The following is a 26,973-nucleotide window of genomic DNA, read 5'->3' as shown; positions in this document are numbered from 1 at the left end:
GTGTAAAATGGGAAGATGAGGCAACACCTCATGTCACTCACCCAGTGAAAGATCTGCTTAATATACCCTTCCGCAAATGTGTTACCTCCAGAGGTTTTACAGATGCACAGCCTGCAAGATCACATGACCTGATCCATGTGACTAGTGGCCCTGGGGATATCTATGAGAAGTCCTTTACGAGGGACACATACAGTCTCTACCTGATCTGAAGACCAGTATACAGGAACACTGTAGTATCACCTGTTGGTTTCCTGCTGGCAGGTTCTATCTAAACAGCTTCCCACAAGATCAAACCCGTTACAACTTTACTTGATGTTGCTCACACCTCAGGTAATTGGGCTATGCACGGTTCCGTTTAAAAGGAATAGCTCGATTAGTCACGGTGTTGAGCCACACTCATCTGCTTTCATGCCCAACAGCTGACTCACTGCATATAATAACTTGTAGCTGTGATCCTATAGTCAAATAGTCTGTGCATTGGCTAGAATTGTGAATTTAATAAAATACTCAGGAATGTTAAATAAAAGATAAATGAATAATTAATAAAAATGTTGTATTCAAAATTAAACCGAATAAATATTATGAAACTTGAAGGTGTATGTGGGGAGAAGAGAAAGGAGAGGGAAGGAACTAATGATATCAAGTGCATCAGGACTTCATGCAGAATCAGCAGAGACCAGTGAAAATGTGTGCTGGACTGGGGTTTGAACTCATGATGTCCAGCTTCCTAGGCTCGACCCTATGACCTACATCGTGCTACTCCTTTCAAACAGAACCATGCATAGCCCAACTACCTACAGTGGAGCAATGTCAGGTAAAGTCACAGATGTTTTGCTCATGTGGGATGCTGTTTAGAGAGCACCTACTCAGCAGAAAACTGATAGGTAATGTCGCAATTTTCCAATATACTGCCCTTCAGATCAGGTAGAGACCAAAAGTGTCCCTCATAAAGGCCTATTTTTAGATATACCCAGCACCAAAAGTCACATGGATTCAATCAGTTGATCTCACATGTCACACATCTGTAAAACCTCTGGAGACAACACATTCATGGAGAGGTGCATTAAGCACATCTTTCATGGGCGAGTGACTTGTGATGTTGCCCCATCTTCCATGAAAACAATTGTTTCCACACAGTTGCGCTATTCCAAAACAGGTATTGCTTGCTGTATAATGAGGTCACGATAACATGCAGATACCATGGTATACTGACAGGCACTCTGAGTGTATTCATCACTGCTGATTTCACATTAAGTCCCAATGCAACTGATTTCATTAGATCCTTCCTTCCCTTTCCTTTACTTTCTCCCCACTCCACCTTTAGTTCACATAATACATATCACAGCTGCGGATTTCACGTGGTGCCTATTCTTTCAGATATATCCAAAAGTACACACACCACGTATTCATATATGATGAATAAAGTTTACTCATGAAAGTGTATCTCAACTAAATACAATATCCAATTAAAATACTAACAGAAAATAACCTTATCAAATGCAGTTAAGTTGCATTGAGAGCATTATGAAAATGGTAGCAGAATCCCCAAGATAAATAGTCATCCTAGATACGTGATCCCTTTCATGATCACAATACATGAATTATTCACCAGATTTAAATAGGTCAGAGTCCAACACTATAATTTACAAGTTAGCACACACAATCTAATGAGTAGAAACACATATTCTGTCAATTCTTAATTCCATATGCATTTGAAAAAGCTTAGAGAATCATTGTGGCCATACGCTGTCCAGAATCAATCACCTATATGACCAAGTGACTCATGTCACCTCAGGCAAGTCTGCCTCCTTCCAGCATGAATATAAAAGTCTCAAATATTAAAGTTCTGTAGCAGCTGTTCACTGCCTAAAATCCATCAACCTTTTGCTCAAAAACCATGCTATATCATTGGCAGGTTTACTTTCTTCAAGAACCAACTTAAAAGTGTCCCGAAATGTATCCTTGCATGCACCACCCAAAAAAATGTGTATCTTCCCTTGACTCCAGTAGTGTTCTGCCATGGCCTGCTTTTCCGTTGGCTGAAGGCCATCCTCACCAAAAATACATCATTCTTAATTTCATTATACATATAACATGCTACTCAGATTCCACTAGAACTGCTGCAGGCAGCTGTTGATAATGTTGTTTTCGGATGAAGCATCCAGCGACCTCTCCGGTGCTCATACAGAACAAATTTAGTGGTTGTTAATAAAAAAATCACCATTACGCTTTTCTCATTTCTTTGACCTTTTCTGCTCAAGTCCCATTCCTAATCTGATACATACAGAAATATTTCTATATTTCTTTCTTGCATTCAGAGTGCCAGATTTGCATATGCTAACCAAAACCGGAACTTGCATCTGGTGGCCAAAACTGGAACTAATTTTTTTCTGCATTCACACATTAGCAAATCTATGAAGCTTCACAGCCTTATGATAATTACAGCCCATGCTAGACCTCTGTAAATTGTTGCACTTTAATTATAATGACAACATGATAATTCAGCTATTAGTCTTAACACTATTGAGGTCAACATTGGGAAAATATGAAGGATATAATTTTTGAAATTGGCATATGGTTGCTTTTAGTAGTTCAGATACTCTCCATGCTATTTACACTACTTTTAATGAAAAATATGTTTCCCTTCCACAGTTTAACACAGCACATGTAGCAACACTGCAAACCAAATGCACACAATGACATAGGACTCAAATTGTTTTCAGAATGTGATTAATACTGTTAGAGGAAAAGGAGCCAGTCAGTCAGTGAAAATTAATTATCATGTTAGGTGTAAAATAGAAGAACAATAAGAACAACACAGTGAAGTTTCAAAAATCTGTTTTATTTCCAAAGCTGACACTCTGCACAGACATTTATTCATGTAATTGTGTAGAAACTTTATATTAGGTTCACATGCATGCAGCAGTAGACAATACAGAATTTACATTACTACACGTGCAGGGGAGATGTGTACTGACAAGATTATTTGTTTATTAATTGTTCCTTTGTTATTAGACAAAATTGAACACACAACAGCTTTTGACCTGTACAATGCATCAGTCTTTGGAAAGTATATAATAAAGTAGTCCTAAAATATTTGGCACCTTGAAGTCTCAAACCTCCCTTCCAATGCCACATATTCCAGACAAAGTTCACATTTTTTTTAATAAAATAAAATTCTGAAAACATTCATCTTTCTTCATGTCAAAAAATAATGTATTAGAAAATATTTGGCATTTCATTGAAGTATATATAATATATACCATACACAGTTAAAGTTGAAGTATTATGAATATTTCATTGTTCTGGTTCCTTTAGTTAACTGGAAGAAAGTGTTAATGTGAATGGACTGTATTTCAGTTCCAGCTTAACCCATCCGTGATTCTTGAAAAATGCAGTTTTCATTTCATAGCAGAGCCACACTTCACAACAACAGTAAAGGCTACAAGTTTTATCACATAACTTTGTCCACATTTGCACTTTACCTAAACTGCACTTTATCTTAACATTTGTTGAGATCAGACATGAATCGTATACTGAAGCCTCTCCTCTTCCTTTTGTTGTTTAAACCTGTAACAGTTGAATAATAGCCTATAAATTCACAAATGATGGAGGCCATTTGCTGAATAGCAGAAGCACTGAGTCACTGAGAAGCATACGCAAAAGACACAGAAAACTTGTTAGCTTTTGGAATAAATAATTTGTTAAGATAATTTTCCTTGCTACAAATCTAGATATTTAATCTGACAAAGTTACCAGGTGAAACTAACAAGAAAAATGTGAGAAACTTTGTACTGGATAATGCTAAAACAGTTGATTAATTGTGTTAAGTGTACAGTAGCTAGTCCAGCTGTTATTCTAATAAGCAGCACCATAACAACATTTATGCACTCCACAACAAAATGAACATGTGATATTGCTAATTATTCTGAATGACAAATCACATAAGACTGATTAGGCCAAGGAAAGGATAGTAAAACTGAGAAAATTGAATGAATATAGTACTGAATTTGCTAGTGCACGGCATATTATGAATATACTTTACTTTCTGAAAGTTATGGGTAACATGGAATATTATTAAAATGGAAATGAATAATTCCACTAAAGAAAAAGTGCCCATATTAATTCTGATATTTTCAATGTATGTTTTGTACACTATACTAGCTCCAGCACTCTGCTAAATAACAGCTTGGATTCCAAAAATGTGTGCTCTCACATGAGGCCAGAATTGTTAAAATTTCTAGATCACAAATTACTATAAACAAACCTTACAAATACATAAATAAATATGATGATTCCAAAACGGAAGACTGAGTTTCAGTAACTCCATTATAAAAAGCAACAGATGAAATCAAAATGCCATTGCTTTTCTAACAAACACATCACAAGATGAAGAAATTATTCCAAAAGTCTTAAGCTTATAATTCCATTAGCAGTGCATAAAAGGTGAGGTAAAACCCTCAACCACAGACATATTTTAACTGTGTGGATCATATACAAAACAACAGAAAATTTCATATAAAATCAATGTAACAATATCACAGTTTGGTTTTAGTCAACAGACAACAGTAAATGCCAATAAATATTAGTAACAGAGGACAATGAATGAAGGTTGCTTGTGTGAACTTAACACATTCCCCAACATTGTTTCTTTACACTTTCCTGTCTCATAACTGGCTTTTTTTTAACTGGTGAACAGACTACCTTTAAATTCCAAAGTGTCAAATTAATTCTAATTATTTTAATATTGCACACTTTGCAAATGTACATCTTATTTTCTTTTAAGCAAACAACCAACTTTTGAAAGAACTATTAAAAAATTTACTTGTTTCACATCTTAAGAGCTCCTAAATGCAATACAGTTAGAAAAGCTGGGTCTGATCAGAAAGGAAGCCACATTCAGAATTTGGCAACAATCTTTAAGGCCCCCGACTAATTTGTCAGCATATTTTATGGACTATAAGATGCTATGGACTGTAAGGTGCACCTTAATTTTTAAGCACCTGTTTGAAAACTATAGTTACACTTCAGTGGAATTCCTTGTTTCCTCTCTTCTGACAAAAGTATTAGTGTAGGTTTTTTGTTATCTGTGTAGTTTTATTATTCAGACCTTTAAACCACTCAGATATTGCCACACATTGTGCATTTTATTACTAAGCAATGTATTAATACTATACATACCTAGCAAGCAGCTTATCAAGCTGGCTGGTATCTCGATCACATTCAGCCTCACTCAGTTCTTGGTTATCTGAGAATCCAGATGGGGGCTGTAATTGATAACTGGAGAAGCTGGCTTCATCTTCAGCAGAACTAGATTCTGGGCTGTTGAATAACAAGGATTGTCCAGATGATTAAAAGTATTCTTAGATCAATGTGCAACTAGGGAAAAAACCACAGTAGCATTACCCTTCTGAATATAAGACAATTTGATATTTCTTTCTTTCTTAACTGAGAATGTTACACATTTTAAAAAGAGAAAGACAAGAGATTTGGTTGTACATAGTAGAGTAAATTTTAAATTTCATGGAAACAGAGAGTAGTAAATAGCTTCCTAAAAGCTCTACTCTATATCAGACTATGGTTAAGTGTTATATACAATCTATGGGTCTGTCTCATGCTTCTGAACTTAATGTCATAAAAACAATGTGCCAAATCTCAAAATGATATGTATCATGAGTTTTTGCTTGCTGATTTCTTGATAATTATCTCTAATTCTCGGCAAATATGGAACTTGTATTATGACTGTTGTTTTGAAAGAACTACCAAACTGTCAAAAATTTTTTGAAACACATTCTACCTCCCAACAGGCCTCGCTTAGGGGTCACACAATTATTACATAAAACAAAAATTATTGCAATGACTGCTCAATAATAAAGATTCAAGAGATATACTGTAATGGTATGACATTACTCCTACAAAAAAATGTATAAAAAAGAATGTACTGGCAAATTCATAGAGACAGAAGAGATCTTCATGATGCAAAACTCTCAGTATTGGTGCTAGGAGGAGAAACTATAATGTAATTGTAAAATTGACTGAAAACAATGGACTTGAAGCTTTTCTTGAAGAAAATATTTTCTCTCTGGATATACCTGGTATTCAAGAGACCACTGGATTATTTAAAAACCAACACCAGTATTTAGAGTTGATCCTCCTGGAAGTAGGAACTTACCAGCACACCTGTCTCTTTGAGAATTTAACAACTTCTGTACCAACAGTCATAGAAAAAATAACTGAAATACTGACAATCGAACATTGCCATCAACGAAACAAGAAACAAAATGAATATTGAATAAGAGTCAATCAGCAGAATCACACAAGTGTGACAGATTTGCAAATAAAATATAATTTGAGAGAAGAAAATGTACAGAGAAAATAATCTGAATATGTGTGTTATGAGAGAATGGAACATGGGGAGTATCCAGAACAACAATCATTGAAGAGCAACATAACTGCCAACAGAGATACAGAAAAGTACATTCACAGTCATAACTTTGGAACTAACAGTTCCCTCCTTGGAGAGATCAGTGGATAGGAAATGGTTAAAAAGGAAGTGCAGGTCACTCAGACCCTCAAGGTGAGAAGGACCCAACTGTTCTGAGGTCTCCTCATGACCTCACGACAGCTGGGTATGATCAAGATTACAAATTTAGGATATGCTATCTGGTGAAAATTGAAGTATTTGCAGCAGGAAGTAGGCTGGTATAGTAATTGTGACCCTCTGTGCCAGAAGGCACCTAACTTCCGCAGATGGATCACAACAATTGCAACAAGTTGCATCCACCAAAGTGAATACTGTCCTCTAATGTAGTTTCTATCTTGTATTCTTAATGAAGAAAGTCTGACTTTTTCATTTCTATAAACCTAAAAAAAAGCACCTGATACACAGAATTTTCTTTATAAGAATAGCATGAAGTTGTATACAATTTCTAGAAACAAACCTTGACTACCTGGCGAGCGACTGCTTTCCTCTCTTGCTGCTGCAGACAGAATAATGCTGAGGAGTATGTCTTCTGTGGGGAACAGGTGAAGTCTCATTTGATTCAGTACTTGAGTCAAGGCGATAAATTTCTGTAAAATATTTCATTTAGTAAACATGTGCCTCATAATAAGCAAAGTATTAGCTTCTAAGCACTGCTACATGTGCATCAACTTTAGACCTACAGTACACACTAGCTTGCAAATACTGTACTGACACAACAATCATCACCTATGCACTGAAGGGCTCGAGAACTTCTGAAAACTATACAAAAACATATTCCACTGCATCTGGAATTATTAGAAATTTGAATTTTCATTGAAAGATAATTGATTAAACCCAAACAAGGAAGTAGAACTGCAAAAGGAAAGGTATTGCTTTCACTTTCAATGCTTATACTACAAATTGTTCACTAATTCCCCATTCACAGTCTTAAAATAATTGAGAAGTTTGTGGCAGATAATAGTTTTTATTTCATGTTTTAGCAGTGTTTATTATTTCACTACTATGAAACGTTTATTTGCTTCAGTCTACTAATGAAACCAAGACAGCAAAACTTGCACTTAATTACAACTGGAACAGGTATTCTGAGTCCCATCAGCATATGCATCTTAATAATGCCTTATATAAGCATTAGTGTGGGCACTTAGTACAATGTAGCATTTTCTCCCTTTCTTTTTGAATAGACTAATGAAAAGTGACTGTACTAACATAGATACCTTTTAAAAGCATAGTTTACATCATTAAATGTCTGTTAATCAGTGTGTTTTGGATTTTCTGAACTGTCGAAACGCAGAAGTTACAATGTTATCAACAAACTAGATATATGAAAATGAAGATAGATAGGTGGAGTATGATATAGTGCACATGAATGAAATGAAGTAGACAAATGCTTTCCAAGAAGTGGCTGTGAATGACATACTGCAAATGAGAGAGCTTTATCACTGGAAACTAGCTCATGAAGATTATGCATATTGTTAGGGGATTTCTCTACTTATGTGAGCTTGGGACTAGATAAGCATTGAGACACTGCTTGTGATTTTTACTAGCAAGTAATTGGAAACTGAAGATGGACTCAAAATGGCAAGCCACCATACTAAGTGGATTAGACTTCACAATTACATCATCCAGCTGGCTGCTGGTTGTAGACAAAAATTTTGCACAAGAAGATGTTATTTCTTGACCATTCCTGATTGTGATATCATTCAAAGGAATACAAAAAATGGAGGTGGATGAGGCATCATTGAAGCTGTTTCAAGGGGTAGCTCCAAAGTTAGCAGTTCAACTGCTTTTATGCTCTTTTCTTTATGAATTAATGAAAATTATACAATGAAATGTGGAATTTCCTCGATGCCCTCATAACCTATTAACCTAGCTTTTGACTGGCCTACTTCACTTTTCCTACCTTCCTAAACAACTTCCTCTCCTACGTCCTTGAAGAGGGAACTTGTTATGAAAGCTATACTATTTTTTGGCAATTCATTTTCCTCAGCTCTCTCCATGTCCCTCCCAGGGGACACCGCCTTGTAGTAGGCACCTTCAGTGCCGGGCCTGAGGGCTTGCGCGCTTCTGTGAAGTGAAGAGCTGTGCCGGCGGTAACGTAGCTACTGGCAGGGTCACCCAAGCCGGATTGATCTTGACTGAGGAGCCAGACAAAATGTGTCCCACAACATAGGGCAGTGAGGGCTCTAGAGACATAGTGAAGCCAGCTTCCCTAGGGTAGCAAACCTAATACAAATCCTGGTCCTCCAGTTTGAGGGTTGGGTGTGGGGCTAACAACCCCACCTCATAAAAATTATACTGTTACTGAAACACATAAGAGAGCAAACTGGAAGGACACCTCGTTGACGACCTTTGGCTTTAAAACAAGGACAAGAGTGGGGTTTTGGAATGTGAGAACAATGTTCGAGTACAGAAAGCTGGAACAAGTCTCCAGGGAGATCGAACGATACAAACTGGCAATACTTGGACTGAGCGAAACATGATGGAATGATTTTGGGGAATTCAGGTTGAGGGATGGGAAGACACTTCAGTATTCAGGGAAAGGGGAAAGAGAAGACCATGAAAATGACAAAAGAAGCAAGGAGAAGGTTATTAGAGTGAAAGTCAATCTCAGATCGGATTATTATAGATCAATTCAAGACCTGAGTAAGAAATATATATCTTGTGCAGTGTTATGCACCCACAGAAGAAGCAGACACTAAAGAAAAGTACAACTTCTATGGACAATTGGGAGAGGTTCTAGCCAGGAGCAAAAAGAAAGACATAAAAATTGTGATGGGAGACGTCAATGGCAAGATTGGTTGTGAAAATGAAGGGTTAGAGAAAGTTATGGGAAAACATGGTTCTGGAGTCCAAAATGACAATGAAGAGCATTTTATTGATATGTGCCTTAACAACAGACTGGTTATTGGAGGACTGGTGTTCCCACACAAACTGCCATAAAATAACATGGCTCTCACCAGATGGCAAGAGACAAAATCAGACTGATCATTTTGCAATCAGCCAGATGTGGAGGCATTCCCTTCTTGATGTCCGGAACAGAAGAGATGCTGACTGTGGAAATGACCACCATCTTGTAATACCTGAAGTATAGTTAAAGATTGCTGCTACTGGTCATCAAGATGCAACTTGCAGGCAGAAAAGATTCAATACTAGAAAACTTCAAAACAAGGACATTAGAAAAGAGTTTGGCTGGAGTTGAAAAACCGATATACTCAGTTGGGGGTGGAGGATCAAAGTGAGGAAGAGGCAAGTACACAAGTGGAGAGGAAGTGGAATAAAATCAAGAAAACCTTCCTAAATTCCAGTGAGAAGGTATTGGGACTCTGGGACACAAGAAGGAAGCCATGGATATCTGATCTGAAGACTGAAGGAAGAAGAGAAATAAAGGCCTTGATCAACCAGTGTAGGGACGATGAAGAAAACCTCGCCTTAGGGCAAGGTACAATGAAGCTCATCAGCAAGTGAAGAGAAGCACTAGATCTGATATAAGAAATCGGGTAGAACAGCTTGCAGAAAGAGCTCAAGAGGTACCAGAAAGGAGCAATTCAAAAGAGCTATATAATACCACCAAACAGTTGTCCAAGAAAAGCTTTAACTAATGTAAGCCAGTGAAGTCGAAGAGGGTGAACTGTTGACCAACAGCGAGCAGCAGCTAAAGCGATGGAAGGAATATTTTAATGAGGTGTTCAGTATGACCCTCATCCATCAAGAAGAACAAGAGTAGGAGGAACTAGACTAACAAGAAGTGCCTGCACTGCAAATCAATACTCAACTTCCCAGCACGAGCACAATTATCAAGCTCTTAAAAGCTGCAAGACTAACAAGGCACCTGGTGTAAACAGCGTGGTGGCGGAAATGTTCAAGTTAGACTATGGAGTAACAGCAGATATGTTACTGCCCCTGTTCCAAGAAATCTGGGACACAGAAACCATCCCAGAAGATTGGAGGAAAGGAATCCTTATCAAGTTGCCCAGAAAGGAGACCTGACAAAGTGTAACAACTGGTGTGGCATCACACTTTTGTCAATACCCAGTAAAGTATTTTCAAGGATTGTTTTAAACCGCCTCAGAGTACCCACAGATAGTAAGCTCAGGAAAGAACAGGCTGGTTTCAGAGAAAGCAGATCATGCACAGACCAAATCAACACCTTGAGGATCATTATTGAGCAATCCATGGAATACTGGTCTCCTTTGTATCTGGGTTTTGTTGACTTTGAAAAAGCCTTTGGCAGTGTGAAGCCATCAGGAAAACAATGCAGAGTTATGTAGTACCTCCAAAGATCATCAGTATCATGAAGATGATGTACAGAGAATACACTTTCCAGGTGAAACGTGACAGAAATCTCTCAGAACCATTCATTTTAAATTCCGAAGTAAGGCAGGGTTGTTTGCTTTCACCACTGCTGTTTTTGATGACATTAGATGGTGTGATGAAGGAGGTAACCCGAGAGAAAAGGAGAGGTATACAGTGGACTCTATATGATCACCTTGAGGACCTGGACTTTGCGGTTGACATCTGCCTTCTGGAACACATTTTCAAGGATATGAATGAGAAGCTTAAGGAATTTGAAACAGAAGCTCAGAGAGTGGGACTAAAAATAAACATGGCTAAGAATAAAGAGCTTAGGATGAGCAGTAAGAACAAGAATGGACTAGCTGTGAAAGAAGAGGAGACTGAGCAGGTGGAGAGCTTTTTTTATCTGGGAAGTATTGTTTCCAAACATGGAGTGGCGACAGAAGACACTGAAAGTAGGATCAAAAAGGCAAAAGGGGCCTTTGCCCAGCTGTGACCAGTTTGGACATCTTGTGAAATACTGTTGAAGATAAAGCTTAAAATCTCTGACTCAAATGTAAAATCTGTTCTCTTTTACAGGTGTGAGATGTGGAAGGTGACAGCACAAATTAAAACAAGAGTACAAACCTTCATCAATAAATGTTTGAGGACTATACTGGGAGTACACTGGCCAAATGTTATCTCAAACCAAGAACTATGGCAATGCACCCAACAACGGATAGCCGAGATAATCGTATAAGAAAGGAAATGGAGATGGATTGGACACACCCTGAGAAGAGGCCCGCAACATGTTCCAAAGCAGGATCAAGAATGGAACCCACAAGGAGCAAGGAGGAGAGGCAGACCGAAGTCGACCTGGTGCAGGACTGTTGAAGCTGAGGTGGCAGCCATTGACCACTCCTGGAGTAACATCAAGAAGGTGACAACGAACAGGGTCAGATGGAGAGCTCTAATATGAGCCCTACGCTCCACAATGGAGTAAAAGGAATTAAGTCAGTGCCCTACGCTCCACATTGGAGTAAAAAGAATTAAGTCAAGTCTCTCCATGAAGAGGGAATTTGTGATTATGAAAGATAAGCCATATTTGGCTACTGTATGTATTTCTCTCAGCCATACTAGGAGGTGTATCTCATGAAGATGACCTTTGACCATCCCACTTTCATCACCTGTAGAAGCAGTAACGGTCAATACCTCATTGGGAAACACTTTTTATACCACCACCTTGTAACAACCCTAGCATAATTTTTTCTCTTCCAAACTATGTCAATGCCAGTCTCACTGTTAATGAATCACTCAATACCACTTTTTGTCAATATTTGCATAATTCTTGGCCTTTGCTGGGAGCTGCTTTTTATTGTGTTTATCCATTATTTCAATTTATTTATCTCACTGGATAGTTACAAAAATATTCAGTGTGCTTTTTGCATAAAAATACGTGCACTCTAAAAAACTAGTCATTCAGGTATTTTTACATTCAAGTTAAACAAAATCATATAAAATAATTATTAATGTTAGTACAACTTATATTTTACAATAATGCATGACTTTCTACTTTTCTAATGTACAAAATTAATGTCACAGTGTAGTAATGTAACTTTGTTGAAAATCATCTCTGGTATATTAACAGTCTTTGATCTTAAATTGATATCAAGTGAACAGTCTGTGTTTAGTCTCAGTTTAATTCTAGGTATAGTTAAGTATGTGTTATGTCACTGACATGTTTATGACTCCACTGAGTTAAGTTTTGTTTTATCACTGTATTGTGAAGTTACCTCATGTATTAAAGATAAGAATCTGATTTGAAGAATTATATGAAGAAAAGCACAAGAATTATTACGTTTGGATTCAAGAAAAATGGCAAAATAAACCGTCAACAGTATGAGGAAATTAGAGTTTCACTCTTTTATAAATCACAATTGAAAGCAACAATTTGAAAAGATTTTATAATATTTTTATTTGCAAAACTGCAATGATTCACTAAAACATATTTTACATGGCTATTGTCAGTAAACTATTGTGGAAGGTGTGCATCTTCATGTTTTTGTGGCGTAAAGACTGTTCCAAAAAATTTTGGGCGTGCAGCCACATAAATTCAGTTTCTTCTTCTAAGATTTTGGCTGGATACCGTCTCGCCATCTTCAAAGGGAGCTGAGATGACTAATGCTCCAGCACTTGCTCCGTACTTTGAAAGTCGAGGACCGAACCACTGCAGATGCGGCCAAAGATACACAAGGTGCCAGAGACAGCGATAGGCAGCAAAGAGGTGTAACATATGCTTGGAAATTAAATCTATGGCTGCACAGTCGATCCACACGGTGATATCGATGTGTCACGGAGAGCTGTACCATCGCGACGTCTTTGTGATTTAATTACAGACATTGCTGGACTCCATGATTTGTCAAGCTGAAGCCACTATCTCTATTAATTAAATTCATTGTTAACTGAATTTCAATTGCTTCTGTCATTACTGAGCCCCAGAAAGATGAAGTCGAGGATAAAATTTCAACATTATCGTACGTACACCATAGAGTACCCAGTCAGGGTGTCTACGTGGACAAGGAAAAAAAATTCCCAGATTTTTCCCGGATTTCCCGGTTAAAAACACACTTTCTCCCGGATGACAGTATATTTTCCCCCATCACTCCTTTGAATGGTTATGGTTTTGTACACGAGCGTACAATTTCCCGGCACTTTAGAAAACGAAACTCAGAGAAGAAGACACGTTTTGGAAATATCTTTGATGTGCAGCATCATGTACGCTGCGTATTTTCGTATTACGAAAACATACATTGGAAATCCACCAAACACCGCATGTTACTTTCCGAACCATTGAAACTGAGATTTCGATGCGCTTTTGTAAGCCGTTCGTAACTCCCGTCACGTGATCTCACCAGCCGATGACAGGATATTCAGAGCATAGGACACGTGATGTAGTCAGCCAATAGCAACATCAGTGTTAAGTAGCGCGCCAAACAGGGAAAGTTAATAGTTTAAATTAATATACATAGTGTTGTTACAAGAAAAACTAAGCTTTCACATAAAATATTGGTCTCAAGCTGCAAGAGAAGCTAAGCTTTCACATACACTGTTGATTTTTTTTGCGCGTGTTATACTTTCAGAGATATCATACAAATGTGCCTGTAAAATTTTTAATAATGACATAAATGTCTGATCTTCAGGGTTCGAGGGTTCGAAATGCTTCTAAATGGCTCGTCATCAGACACTTGATTTTTAAATGAGAGTCAAACGCTTTGTGATTTAATAAATTCACGGTCCATTCTTGTACGTAGTTCAACTTACGTAAAAGGATATTTACTTTGAAAGAAACGCTTTTCAAACCACCAATCGTAATATTTTCCCGCAACCTGTTACAAATAGGTTCGTTTCAGCAGTTGCCAGAGAGCTCAGGTAACAGGCGACACCGCGCTTGGGTAGATATCATGACGTAGGAAGCCCATATGTACGTACGTGTAAAAGATCATCAGTGAAAGATGATACTGCAAGAGCATCGGAATTTCGTGAACCATATTAAAATGTGCACATTTAAAGTGTATACTTAAAGGCACACTCGTATGTCCAGATTCCCAATGAAGTACCGTAGACCTCGACCTGATATTAAACTTTTAAGTGTGATTTTCAGGATGTAAATTTTCTTGGAGCACCAGTACTGTATTATATCATGTTTGGTTCTTTATTATGGCATAATGTCATACGTGCTAGAAAATGAAAATGTGCACTTGAAATGCAGCGAACAGATGAAACTACCCAGTACTGTGGAATTAAACATTTCGTTTCAAATACATTGACTGCCTCTGTGGAAAAGATTAGCAAAAGTCAAATTTCTTCAGCAAACAGACAAAAATAACTTCATTGTTCCACAAGGCGATTAATGCTTGACTGTCAGAAAGGTGGAAATAAAATAAAATCTGAAACTAATGACATATTTCAACCTTTAGTAATTATGTGAATGTGTTTTAATTCACTTGATAGCTCCCGGCCACGGAGATCCGTTTTGTTTTCATTTGACGTGAGAGTAAACGAAGGGGAAACAGCAAAATCACTGAACATAAACACGGGTCACGTGGAGACTACCCACTATAGCTCAGATTGCTCTGCGCATCAGCCCCGGATCTACGACATTTGCGAACCGGGTCAATACTAAAAAAAATCGAATTTTCAAAATATGTTCATCTTGTAGCACACATCTTTCTGAAAAGTCTGAAACATAAAATGTATGTATTCGAGGAAATGTAAGACATATTATTTGGTCTTAAGTATGCCCAAGTGCAGTTGCATGCCTCTTCATAAAGCATTTTTCTACTGCACGTCCAAACTATATTCAGGAGAGTGGAAATTGAAATGTCCTGTGGTGCCTTTCCTGCTCCCAGTCGGCCGGTTTGGCAGCCTGCCTCTCTTAAAAAAAATCTCGCAATTAATAGTGGATGGGATTATTTGTAATCGAGAGAACAAGAACTCTTCGGAAAATCTGAACTCTTCATTGCCCATTAGTTAATAACTTGCTGTTTTGTGTGACATAAAATTAAATATAGGATATATAAAACCAGTACTGACAAGAGATAAGCAAGAAATTACACATTTTTTCAAACTTTAGCTCCTAGCATTTTTTTCTCTCTAATCTTGCTACAGCTTTACATGGCGTGTTTTCCTTTCTGTAAAAGAATCTTTTACCTCAAAGTTTGTCAAACGTTTTGCTACATGGAAAATCGAAATGTAGTTATCTAATACTGAAAAAGCTGTTAATACAAATAATACCCAAGACCGGTGTGGTTTCTCGATCTGATTACATCTATTTTGTCACTGTCTGCTAGATAAAACAAAATAGGCCTTTCTAATACGGCACAATTTAATAACACACCAAATAAACGAGACTGTTTTGGCACAAATAGTCATTTTTATAACACGACAGAATATAATCCAATAAGTATCAATATCAAATGACTATTAGGCCTACTACAAGCAAAAAGCTTTATGTTAGGAAATAGTTTCACGTTTCATTCATATGCACCAGCTTCTCTAGCATGAGATCGAAAACTAGTATTATGAAATTTTTATATAAATTTGTAATCGTCTTATTCTTCCATAATTTGGGTGATGTCCTCGTTTCTTCTCCGTCCTCGTTCTAACAAACAATCCTGTCATCACCAATTTTGTAGCTATTGCTGCCACTGTCAAAATTTGTTCGCCAATTAACTTCACTAACCCTGCCAGAATCACTGGTTTCGTTTTCCCGCAATTATTCTCCGGTTAGGCGTTGTTACGTGTTCGTACAACACATTTTCTGTGTTACTTCCATAATAGAACTTAAGCGGCTGGTAGCCGGGGACTGTACTACTGGTCCTTACTAGTGTAGCGATCTGGCCAAACATTTTCTGTCAAAACTTCATTTTCTTGGACACACTGAGAAGACAATACATAATCTTTCTCACCTGTTATTCCTGTCAGTCGTTTATTTCCATTCTGATAGTATGAATCTATGGATTTCGCTAATAATTATAACAACGTTGATCATTCGCACACCCAATCAGCCACATAATCAGACAGCGATTGCCATTCATCCATTCGGCTTTACTCCACTCAGCTCGTATAGACCTGTCCCCTTTTGTCTGTGGAAAGTTTATTTCTAGATGCGACGAGGATTCTCCTGACAGAGACATCACGTACACTATGCATGCATTCAAAAGTCAGCTTATGATTCATTCAGAAATCAACTTAAAATGTGTTCAAAAACCAACAGAGAAGCGTTTCAAAATCATATGACTAATTGATAGGCAAACGTGCGCTGGATGCTAGGTGCTTTGTGAAACAAGTTTTTTTTCCCTCAAGAATATGAATTAGGCGCCCCCATTTCCCAGAAGTATCTAGCTGCTTGCTGCAACTGATTGCACAGCGAACAGCCACATTCCTGTTGAGTGTTGACAGAAGCGGGAGAATCTACTACTCAAACGTGACTCTACTGCGCATGCGCACGAGGCCGCGCGTTAACTGCTAAAAGAAATCGAATGTAAAGAGTTGCGACTTCATGCTCATTGGAGGCAATTTGTTGTTATGAAGCACTGCATAGTCTTCCTAAAGCCTTTGACACATTTTCAATCGGCAGACGCTTGCATGAGTACTTGTGTCGTCGTTGTATAAGGCGCATTTCCTTTGCAATTTAAGTTATTTTCGTTTTTTTCTCTCGTTTATGTTTTATTGTTGAAGTATTATTCTGCAGTAGCGGGATACAGTAATATCCTTTGTTAGTGTATCGGTTCTTACTAGTAAAAACTACAAAATTTTAACTGAAAACTAAAACAATGAAAAATTCCCGAAATTCTAAAAACATCCCGGGTTTTTCCCGGTTTTCTCCCGGATGACAAAAATCCCGGGTTTTTCCCGGATCTCCCGGTTGTCCCGGGTCGTAGACACCCTGCCAGTGTTAATGCAGTGCTCTGCCATCGTCGCAGATTTATTAGGTTGTAAGAGACGGGTGTACCTGTGGTGCTCTGTGCATCTCTCCTGGACTGTACGTGTTGTGTGTCCGATGTATGAACGGCTGCACTCACAGGGATCTTATAAACCACAAGCTTCTGAAGCACGAAATCATCTTCAATAGAACCCAGAAGTTCTTTTGTTTTGATGAATTCTGTGCAGGAGTGAGCTGACCTTGGGAAGATGCAGGACATAGTCACCAATAATAGTTGTAATATCAACTAAGGTGATTTTGCACAGTAAAAGAGTATTAGCATGTTACGAAGGTGAACAAGGAACAGTGAATGCAGTAAATATTAACCCTCTGTTACTCCTGTGCCCAATGGCACTGGGTACCATCTGCCAATGAATTACCAGCTGCTAGACCAAAAGGTTGTTCTGGAATCAATGCAACTACTGGACTTAGGAAATTGTTTAACATGGTTGTTGGGGGCCCAAATTTTCACTGTCTTGGATCTGTATCAGGCCTACTATCATGTCCATTTAGCTGAGGAGTACAAGGCAGTTACAGCCTTCTGCACCGACTACAATCTTTATGAATTCAACTGAGTACCATTTGGCTTGGCCACAACAGCAGCAGTTCTCTTGTGTCTGCTGGATAATGTTTTTGGCGATTTAAAGTTTCAGCGTGTCTATAATTATTTGGACAATGTGGTCATTTTCAGAACTAATTTTGAATAACATTTCAGCTACCTGGAGCAGGTCTTAACCCAACTGATGGCAGCCGGGTTGACGGTTAAACCTAGCAAGGTCACTCTTGCCAGACGGGAGATTTCATTTCTCGAGCACATTGGGAGATTTCATTTCTCAGGCACATTGTGTCATCCAAAGGAGTTCAAATTGATCAACCATGAACCAGAGCCATTTATAAATTCTCAATTTCCCGAAATAGGGAAGACATCACCCATTTTATAGAAATGGCAATTTTTTTTATACAGTTTGTGCCCAATACTGCCAAGTTAGGAGCACCCTTATACCAACTGTGATGGAAGGGCGGAAAGTTTTTGTGGGGGGAGAGCCAAGGGGCTGCCTTTCATACCTTGAAGATGACCCTGGGTAATATCCAAGTGTTTCGAGTGCCAAATTTCAATCTGCCTTCCATCGTGCAGACCAAGGCAACATGTGGGGGGGCTCACAGTGGTACAGTTGCAAGAGCAAGAGGAAGGGCATAGGCCATTGGCATACACATCAAGGGCTCTGTTGGACCTGAATTATACTACTCTATGTATGAGCAAGAGGTGTTGGTCATGCTGTTTGCTTTAGAAAAGTTTAAATTTTATTTCAAACATCGAAAACTTCATCTGGAAACTAAGAATCATGCACTAAGTTGGATTTTGGCATGTCCCCACAAAACTGGACATATAGTGCAGTGGGTAAGTTGAGTATCTGCCTTTCAGTTTGAGTTAATGCACATCATAGATGGTGGAAACAAGGTGGATGATATACTGAGCTGTATGTTTGAGCTACATTGAGGAAGGCAGAGGAGAGGCCTTGGCATCATTATCTGCTGATGATGGGGTGGGGGTTGGAGTGGGGGGGAGGGAGTGGCTGGCCTCCAAGTGCCTGCCATGGTACTGACTGAGATTCCATGGGTCTTTTGTAATCTAGAGTCAGAGCAAGAGAAAGAGCCCGAGTTGTGCAGTCGAGCAGAGCTAGAAGGAGGGAGTTGCACCAACTGCTACTTAATGAAACAGGGACCCTCTGTCTTAGGATAAAGAAGGAAGGTGAAAAGAAGATTTGGTTACCACTTAGTCTAGTCCTGGTTGTGTTCACCTATTTCCAAGACTTTTTGTGTGTGCGGCATTTAGGCGTCAATAAAACATCCGCTAAAATACATTAAAAATGGCCTGGAAAGATGTAAAATGAGATTTCTGGAATTTTCTGGGGAGATATGAGGACTGTAAGAGAGGAAAGCCTGACAACAACAGCACAGGTGGTTTTTTGCAATCAACCTGTGAATTCCACCCTCTCGATAAGCTTTTTACTAACTATTTGGGGCCCTTCCCATGCACTAAGAAACTGTTTTAGTTGAGGAATTAGGCATGTAATGACTATGCCCTATTAGCTCCCAACCATCATTTGCCATACGCATAAATTGTAATTTAAATCAGCCCTGATAATATATGAAACACCAACTTGCAGAGGAATTGGGATTCATCACTGGAGTGGCTTAGTCTGGTCTTTACCAATACCTGTCATGAAGTGCAGACCGTGTGCACCCCCACAGACTGAGGAGCAGATGGAAGGCGACGCAGTGAAACACCATGAGTGCACACCGTAGGCAGGCTCAAGTGTATTATCAGGGGAGGCACGAGGCAACTGTGAGACTAGGAGAGAGCGTTCATCAGGAACATCTGGGGACACAGTAAGGGTGCAAGCGATGTACTAATAAAATGCTGCCAAGATACGTGGGTCCTTATCAGGTGGTTAAAATTTTCACACCCTTAAGTTTTCTGGTAGAGGATGTCCACAGAGGTTAGCGCATGTCGGCTAGGAATTAAGGGAGTGCAATCTGTGGGTGAGACAGAGAGATGGTGTTAGTGGGAGACAGATGAAGGTGTGATGACAACAAGCATGGCATGAAAACAGATGTCTGACTCTCGGATGGAGGGGTCGATTTGGCCTAGTGCAATGAGATATTTACTTGCTGTCAATCCAGTTTTCCAAGAGCGCACTGCCATCCAATATTTTAGTAACTTTTCCTAATTCTCTGTTCTTTTCAATAAGTTTGTGCTCGTAGGAATTCAGTGTTTCAAAATTATTACAAGCCCAGTAATTGAATTAAAAATTTAATAGTGTCTGAAGATGCTACTGCCCTTGAGCTATTAACTTGTTGCTGATCTACCTATCAACCAACATTTATTCTGTCTTCTTTTAAATGAGCCGTGCTCATAGGAATTAACCACTTGCAAATGGGCAACAGCCTGGAATTTGAATAAATGTCAGCTAATGCACGGTGAGCTTTTTATTTGTTGCTAATCTAATTCCCAAGAGTTGGCAACTACCCATGACTTTTAGTAGCTTGTCTTTATTCTGTTTGTAATTTTCTACCAGAGATTTTGAGTAACTTCTCTTTATTCTGTGGGTATTTTTTAATGAACTAATGCTTGTACATGTTGAATTTTTGTCATTGCTGTTTCATAAGTATTTTGAACCATAAATCCACTTAGCATTTTCAAGTGGCCAAGTGCCTGTTAGGTAACTTGTGCTGTAAAGATTATTGTGTATTTCCAGGTGGTCGAATGCCTGTAAGCTATCTATCCATTAAGATTCTTACTGCTCAGTAACAGGTTGTGCATAACCTTGACTGTTAAATAATTGTCTTAACTAGAGTGCATAACCTTGACTGTTAAATAATTGTCTTAACTAGAGAGTGTCCAGTTGCTTTCCCTTCCTGGACCTGTGTGTCCAATCCTACCAGCTCCAAGGTGTTATTCCACCCTTGTCCTCTCTGGACTCAAAGGAGGGACGGGTCTCAAATGGTAGCACAATATCAAAGACACTATCAAACCTCAGACATCTGAAGTGAAAGCTGCATTGGTTTTCATTCATGTATAAGCAGCATGAGTCTGTTGCCCTTTGATCTATCCCACACCTTTGATAAACTCTTCCTAGAATGTCTTAGAGATCCACACAGATATTACAAATCTATGAAAGCTCTGATCTCTATTACATCAGTTCCTTTAGGGTTCCTTACCCTAGAAAAGTTACCACAAACATCATTGATGTAAATATTAATACATGTTGTAATAAGGGAGATTATGTTTTCATCCAAAATTAATTCCGTATTATCTATTTCTGTCTGTTATATATGAGCTTCATTTTTGGGTCCAAGTAAATGCGTACTAATATTACAAGATCTTGTTTTAACAGTGGTAGGATATTTACTTTTCCACAATTTAGCTATTCTATCTTTTCCTAAAAAATATGTCATCTCAAAATACTTTTTCCTGTGATTCACATTCTTCATTTTTCACACTTCTTGTTCTGTTGCTGAATCATGACCACTTTCATAAACACAATCCTCATTCACTGAGTCAGCAATATCATTTAGCTCATGGAACCATTCCAGTCATACATCATTATCTCTGCTAAACTCTGTCCTAGTCTTTCTTTTCTACCTTTGATATTTGTTCCACTAAGTAAAAGTATAGAGAATACTTACTCTTCATATATAAGTTTTCTGGGTAAAAGCAAATTAAATGTAATTTCTTCTTACAGGCCTGAAATTATGCATGTGAAAGTTGGATTGAATATAGGAAAGTACGAAAGTAACATACATGTACTTTGTTTCCGATTGTAGCAGTAGTGCTTGAGCTGATGATCGGTGCCCTCCAAGCTATTATAACGTTTCATAAACAATGCAACCCTGCGTAACTAAAATCCAGTGATAGCTGAAGCTAACAGATGAAGTGTTAACAGAAAGGTACTGAAAATGGTACGAACTCAATAACACCTAGTCAAACAAAAATGAGTTGGAGAATTACGAGGATGATAAGTGTCATCCGCATGAGCAACAGAGTGTTAAATGTTCTACCAGTTATCTATTTGTGAAGCTGATGCACATGATATCCTTATGTAATGTGGAACTGACCAATAGATGCCACATGAAGTGGACCCATCAGTATAAAAAGAGGCAGGCAGTAATGTGTTGTCATTAGAGAAGTAGCATCAGCAAAATGGGTCAGTGAGGAGAGCTCACTGACTTCAAACATGGACTAAGCATTGGATGTCACCAGAGTAACAAATCTATCTGTGACATTTATACCTTTCTTAAGGCTGCCCAAGATGACTGTTGGTGATGTGACTGTGAAGCAGAAATATGAAGGAATAACCACATAGAAACCAAGAGTAGGCAGATCTCATTTACTGATGGAAAGGGACCGTCGAGGAATGGGAAGGTTGATTTTTTTTTTTAAAAAACACATGAAATCAGCAAAAGGAACTACTCATAAGTGACAAAGTGCTATGTGCAGTCCAGCAACCATAATGACTGTGTGTAGGGACATAACAAGAATGGGGTACAATGGTCAAGCAGCTCCTGATAATCCACACTTCTGTAATAATTGAGGTTGTGGTCTTCAGTCCCGAGACTGGTTTGATGCAGCTCTGCATGCTACCCTATCCTGTGCAAGCTTCTTCATCTCCCAGTACCTACTGCAACCTACATCCTTCTGAATCTGCTTAGTGTATTCACCTCTTGGTCTCCCTCTACGATTTTTACCTTCCATGCTGCCCTCCAATGCTAAATTTGTGGTCCCCTGATGCCTCAACACATGTCCTACCAACTTGTCCCTTCTTCTAGGCAAGGTGTGCCACAAATTTCTCTTCTCCCTAATTCTATTCAATACCTCCTTATTAGTGAAGTGAACTACCAACCTAATCTTCAGCATTCTTCTGTAGCACCACATTTCGAAAGTATCTATTCTCTTCTTGTCCAAACTTTATCGTCCACTTTTCACTTCCATACATGGCCACACTCCACACAAATACTTTCTGAAACGACTTTCCTAACACTTAAATCTATACTCGATGTTAACCAATTTCTCTTCTTCAGAAACGCTTTCCTTGCCATTGCCAGTATACATTTTATATCATCTCTACTTCAACCATCATTAGTTATTTTGCTCCCCTAATAGCAAAACACATTTACTACTTTAAGCATCTCATTTCCTAATCTAATACCCTCAGCATCACCCGATTTAATTCGACTACATTCCATTATCCTCATTTTGCTTTTGTTGATGTTCATCTTATATCCTCCTTTCAAGACACTGTCCATTCCATTCAGCTGCTCTTCCCGGCCCTTTGCTGTCTCTGACAGAATTACAATGTCATCAGCGAACCTCAAAGTTTTTATTTCTTCTCCATGGATTTTAATTCCTACTCCAAATTTTTCTTTTGTTTCCTTTACTGCTTCCTCAAAATACAGATTGAATAACATCGGGGTTAGGCTACAACCCTGTCTCACTCCCTTCCCAATCACTGCTTCCCTTTCATGCCCCTCGACTCTTATAACTGCCATCTGGTTTCTGTACAAATTGTAAATAGCCTTTTGCTCCCTGTATTTTACCCCTGCCACCTTCAGAATTTGGAAGAGAGTATTCCAGTCAACATTCTCAAAAGCTTTCTCTAAGTCTACAAATGCTAGAAACATAGTTTTGCCTTTCCTTAATCATTCTTCTAAGTTAAACTGATCTTCCCCGAGGTTGGCTTCTACCAGTTTTTCCATTTGTCTGTAAAGAATTTGCATTAGTATTTTGCAGCAGTGACTTATTAAACTGATCTTTCGGTAATTTTCACATCTGTCAACACCTGCCTTCTTTGGGATTGGAATTATTATATTCTTCTTGAAGTCTGAGGGTATTTCATCTGTCTCGTACATCTTGCTCACCAGATGGTAGAGTTTTGTCAGGACTGGCTCTCCCCAGGTCGTCAGTAGTTCTAATGGAATGTTGTCTAGTCCAGGGGCCTTGTTTCGACTCAGGTCTTTCAGTGCTCTGTCAAACTCTTCATGCAGTATCATATCTCCCATTTCATCTTCATCTACATTCTCTTCCATTTCTATTATATTATCCTCAAGTACATCGCCCTCGTATAGACCCTCTATATACTCCTTCCACCTTTCTGCTCTCCCTTCTTTGCTTAGAACTGGGTTTCCATCCGAGCTCTTGATATTCATACAAGTGGTTCTCTTTTCTCTAAAGGTCTCTTTAATTTTACTGTAGGCAGTATCTACCTTACCCCTAGTGAGATAAGTCTCTACATCCTTACATTTGTCCTCTAGCCATCCCTGCTTAGCCATTTTGCACTTCCTGACGATCTCATTATTGAGACGTTTGTCTTCCTTTTGCCTACTTCATTTACTGAATTTTTATATTTTCTCCTTCCATCAATTAAATTCAATATTTCTTCTGTTACCCAAGGATTTCTACTAGCCTTTGTCTTTTTACGTACTTGATCCTCTGTTGCCTTCACTACTTCATCCCTCAAAGCTATCCATTCTTCTTCTACTGTATTTCTTTCCCCCATTCCTGTCAGTTGTTCCCTTATGCTCTCCCTGAAACTCTGTACAACCTCTGGTTCTTTCAGTTTATCCAGGTCCCATCTCCTCAAATTCCCACCTTTTTGCAGTTTCTTTAGTTTTAATCGACAGTTCGTAACCAATAGATTGTGGTCAGAGTCCACATCTGCCCCTGGAAATGTCTTACAATTTAAAACCTGGTTCCTAAATCTCTGTCTTACCATTATATAATCTATCTGATACCTTCTAGTATCTCCAGGATTCTTCCATGTATACAACTGTCTTTTATGATTCTTGAACCAAGTGTTAGCTATGATTAAGTTATGCTCTGTGCAAAATTCTACCAGACGGCTTCCTCTTTCATTTCTTACCCCCAATCCATATTCACTACGTTTCCTCTCTCCCTTTTCCTACTCTTGTATTCCAGTCACCCATGACTATTAAATTTTCGTCTCCCTTCACTACCTTAATGATTTATTTTATTACATCATGTTGTTGTTGTTGTCTTCAGTCCTGAGACTGGTTTGATGCAGCTCTCCATGCTACTCTATCCTGTGCAAGCTTCTTCATCTCCCACTACTTACTGCAACCTACATCCTTCTGAATCTGCTTAGTGTATTCATCTCTTGATCTCCCTCTACGATTTTTACCCACCACACTGCCGTCCAATGCTAAATTTGTGATCCCTTGATGCCTCAGAACATGTCCTACCAACCGGTCCCTTCTTCTTGTCAAGTTGTGCCACAAACTCCTCTTCTCTCCAATTTTATTCAATACCTCCTCATTAGTTACATTCTACCCATCTAATCTTCAGCATTCTTCTGTAGCACCACATTTCAAAAGCTTCTATTCTCTTCTTGTCCAAACTATTTGTCGTCCATGTTTCACTTCCATACATGGCTGCACTCCATACAAATACTTTCAGAAACGACTTCCTGACACTTAAATCTATACTCGATGTTAACAAATTTCTCTTCTTCAGAAACTCTTTCCTTGCCATTGCCAGTCTACATTTTATATCCTCTCTACTTCGACCATCATCAGTTACTTTGCTCCCCAAATAGCAAAACTCCTTCACAAATTTAAGTGTCTCATTTCGTAATCTAATTCCCTCAGCATCACCCGACTTAATTCGACCTCATTTCATTATCCTCGTTTTGCTTTTGTTGATGCTCATCTTATATCTTCCTTTCAAGACACTGTCCATTCCGTTCAACTGCTCTTCCAAGTCATTTGCTGTCTCTGACAGAATTACAATGTCATCGGCGAACCTCAAAGTTTTTATTTCTTCTCCCATGGATTTTAATACCTACTCCGAACTTTTCTTTTGTTTCCTTTATTGCTTGCTCAATCTACAGATTGAATAACATTGGGGACAGGCTACAACCCTGTCTCACTCCCTTCCCAACCGCTGCTTCCCTTTCATGCCCCTCGACTCTTATAACTGCCATCTGGTTTCTGCACAAATTGTAAGTAGCCTTTCACTCCCTGTATTTTACCCCTGCCATCTTTAGTATTTGAAAGAGTGTATTCCAGTCAACATTGTCGAAAGCTTTCTCTAAGTCTACAAATGCTAGAAATGTAGGTTTGCCTTTCCTTAATCTATTTTCTAAGATAAGTCGTAGGGTCAGTATTGCCTCACATGTTCCAACATTTCTGCGGAATCCAAACTGATCTTCCCCGAGGTCGGCTTCTACCAGTTTTTCCATTCACCTGTAAAGAATTCGCATTAGTATTTTGCAGCAGTGACTTATTAAACTGATAGTTCGGTAATTTTCACATCTGTCAACACCTGCTTTCTTTGGGATTGGAATTATTATATTCTTCTTCATCATACATTTCATCAATTTCTTCATCATGTGCAGAGCTAGTTGGCATATAAACTTGTACTGCTGTAGTAGGCGTGGGCTTCGTGTCTGTCTTGCCCACAATAATGTGTTCACTATGCTGTTTGTATTAGCTTACCCGCGCTCCTGTTTTTTTATTCGTTATTAAACCTACTCCTGCATTACCCCTATTTGATTTTGTATTTATAACCCTGTATTCACCTGACCAAAAGTCTTGTTCCTCCTGCCGCCGAACTTCACTAATTCCCACTATATCTAACTTTAAGCTATCCATTTCCCTTTTTAAATTTTCTAACCTACCTGCCCGATTAAGGGATCTGACATTCCAATCATTGCTAAGTTATGATTAAAGTGGATTAATGAGTGACGTCACAGATCATTGGATTACTGTGGAACATGGCAGTGGTACGTCGTCCCACTGATCTTGTTCATTACAAAGTCTTAAGTTATGGATTTACAGAGATGAGAAATCAGTTAGAAACATAAGCTGCATGGTTGTGGATTTTTATTTACGAGAAACTGGTGCAAACAGCATCATGATCTGAGCTTGTGATTGTGAAATATTTGACTTTTGACAGACCACTATAATCAGAATTGAAGGTAGTGGGTGACAACAACAAGCAGCCTTTGTCACATGGTGGGGTGAAGGAGCGCCCAAAAATGTCAAGCCATTATGTCAGTGGTTCAGAATGCATCGGAAGGTCTGGAGGGCTGGTGTAAGAATACAAAAGGGGAAAGAAACAAAAGTTCAACATAGTTCGTATGGACAGACACCCCATGGCAACAAACAGGTGGACCCTTCCCAGGTTGTGCAGCACAAGGAAGGAAAAACAGTC

At 38.7% G+C, this 26,973-nt stretch overlaps 1 protein-coding gene across 1 annotated transcript in view; it reads right to left on the bottom strand.

Annotated features, from left to right (window-relative positions):
• Positions 1 to 2,964: 2,964 nt before the first annotated feature.
• LOC126144709 (Down syndrome cell adhesion molecule-like protein Dscam2) overlaps positions 2,965 to 26,973 on the bottom strand; it is a 458,008-nt gene continuing 433,999 nt past the window's right edge. The window contains exons 30-32 of the mRNA XM_049915510.1: positions 6,951 to 7,071; positions 5,182 to 5,322; positions 2,965 to 3,570 (exon numbers count right to left, since the gene is read on the bottom strand). Coding sequence (XP_049771467.1) covers positions 3,519 to 3,570; positions 5,182 to 5,322; positions 6,951 to 7,071 — 314 coding nt within the window. The 3' untranslated portion in view covers positions 2,965 to 3,518. The remainder of the gene's footprint in view (positions 3,571 to 5,181; positions 5,323 to 6,950; positions 7,072 to 26,973) is intronic.

Source organism: Schistocerca cancellata, chromosome 1 (assembly GCF_023864275.1).
Source record: "Schistocerca cancellata isolate TAMUIC-IGC-003103 chromosome 1, iqSchCanc2.1, whole genome shotgun sequence".
NCBI classification, from domain to species: domain Eukaryota; kingdom Metazoa; phylum Arthropoda; class Insecta; order Orthoptera; family Acrididae; genus Schistocerca; species Schistocerca cancellata.
Note: the sequence above shows the minus strand (reverse complement) of the source record. Positions and strands in the feature narration are given on the sequence as shown.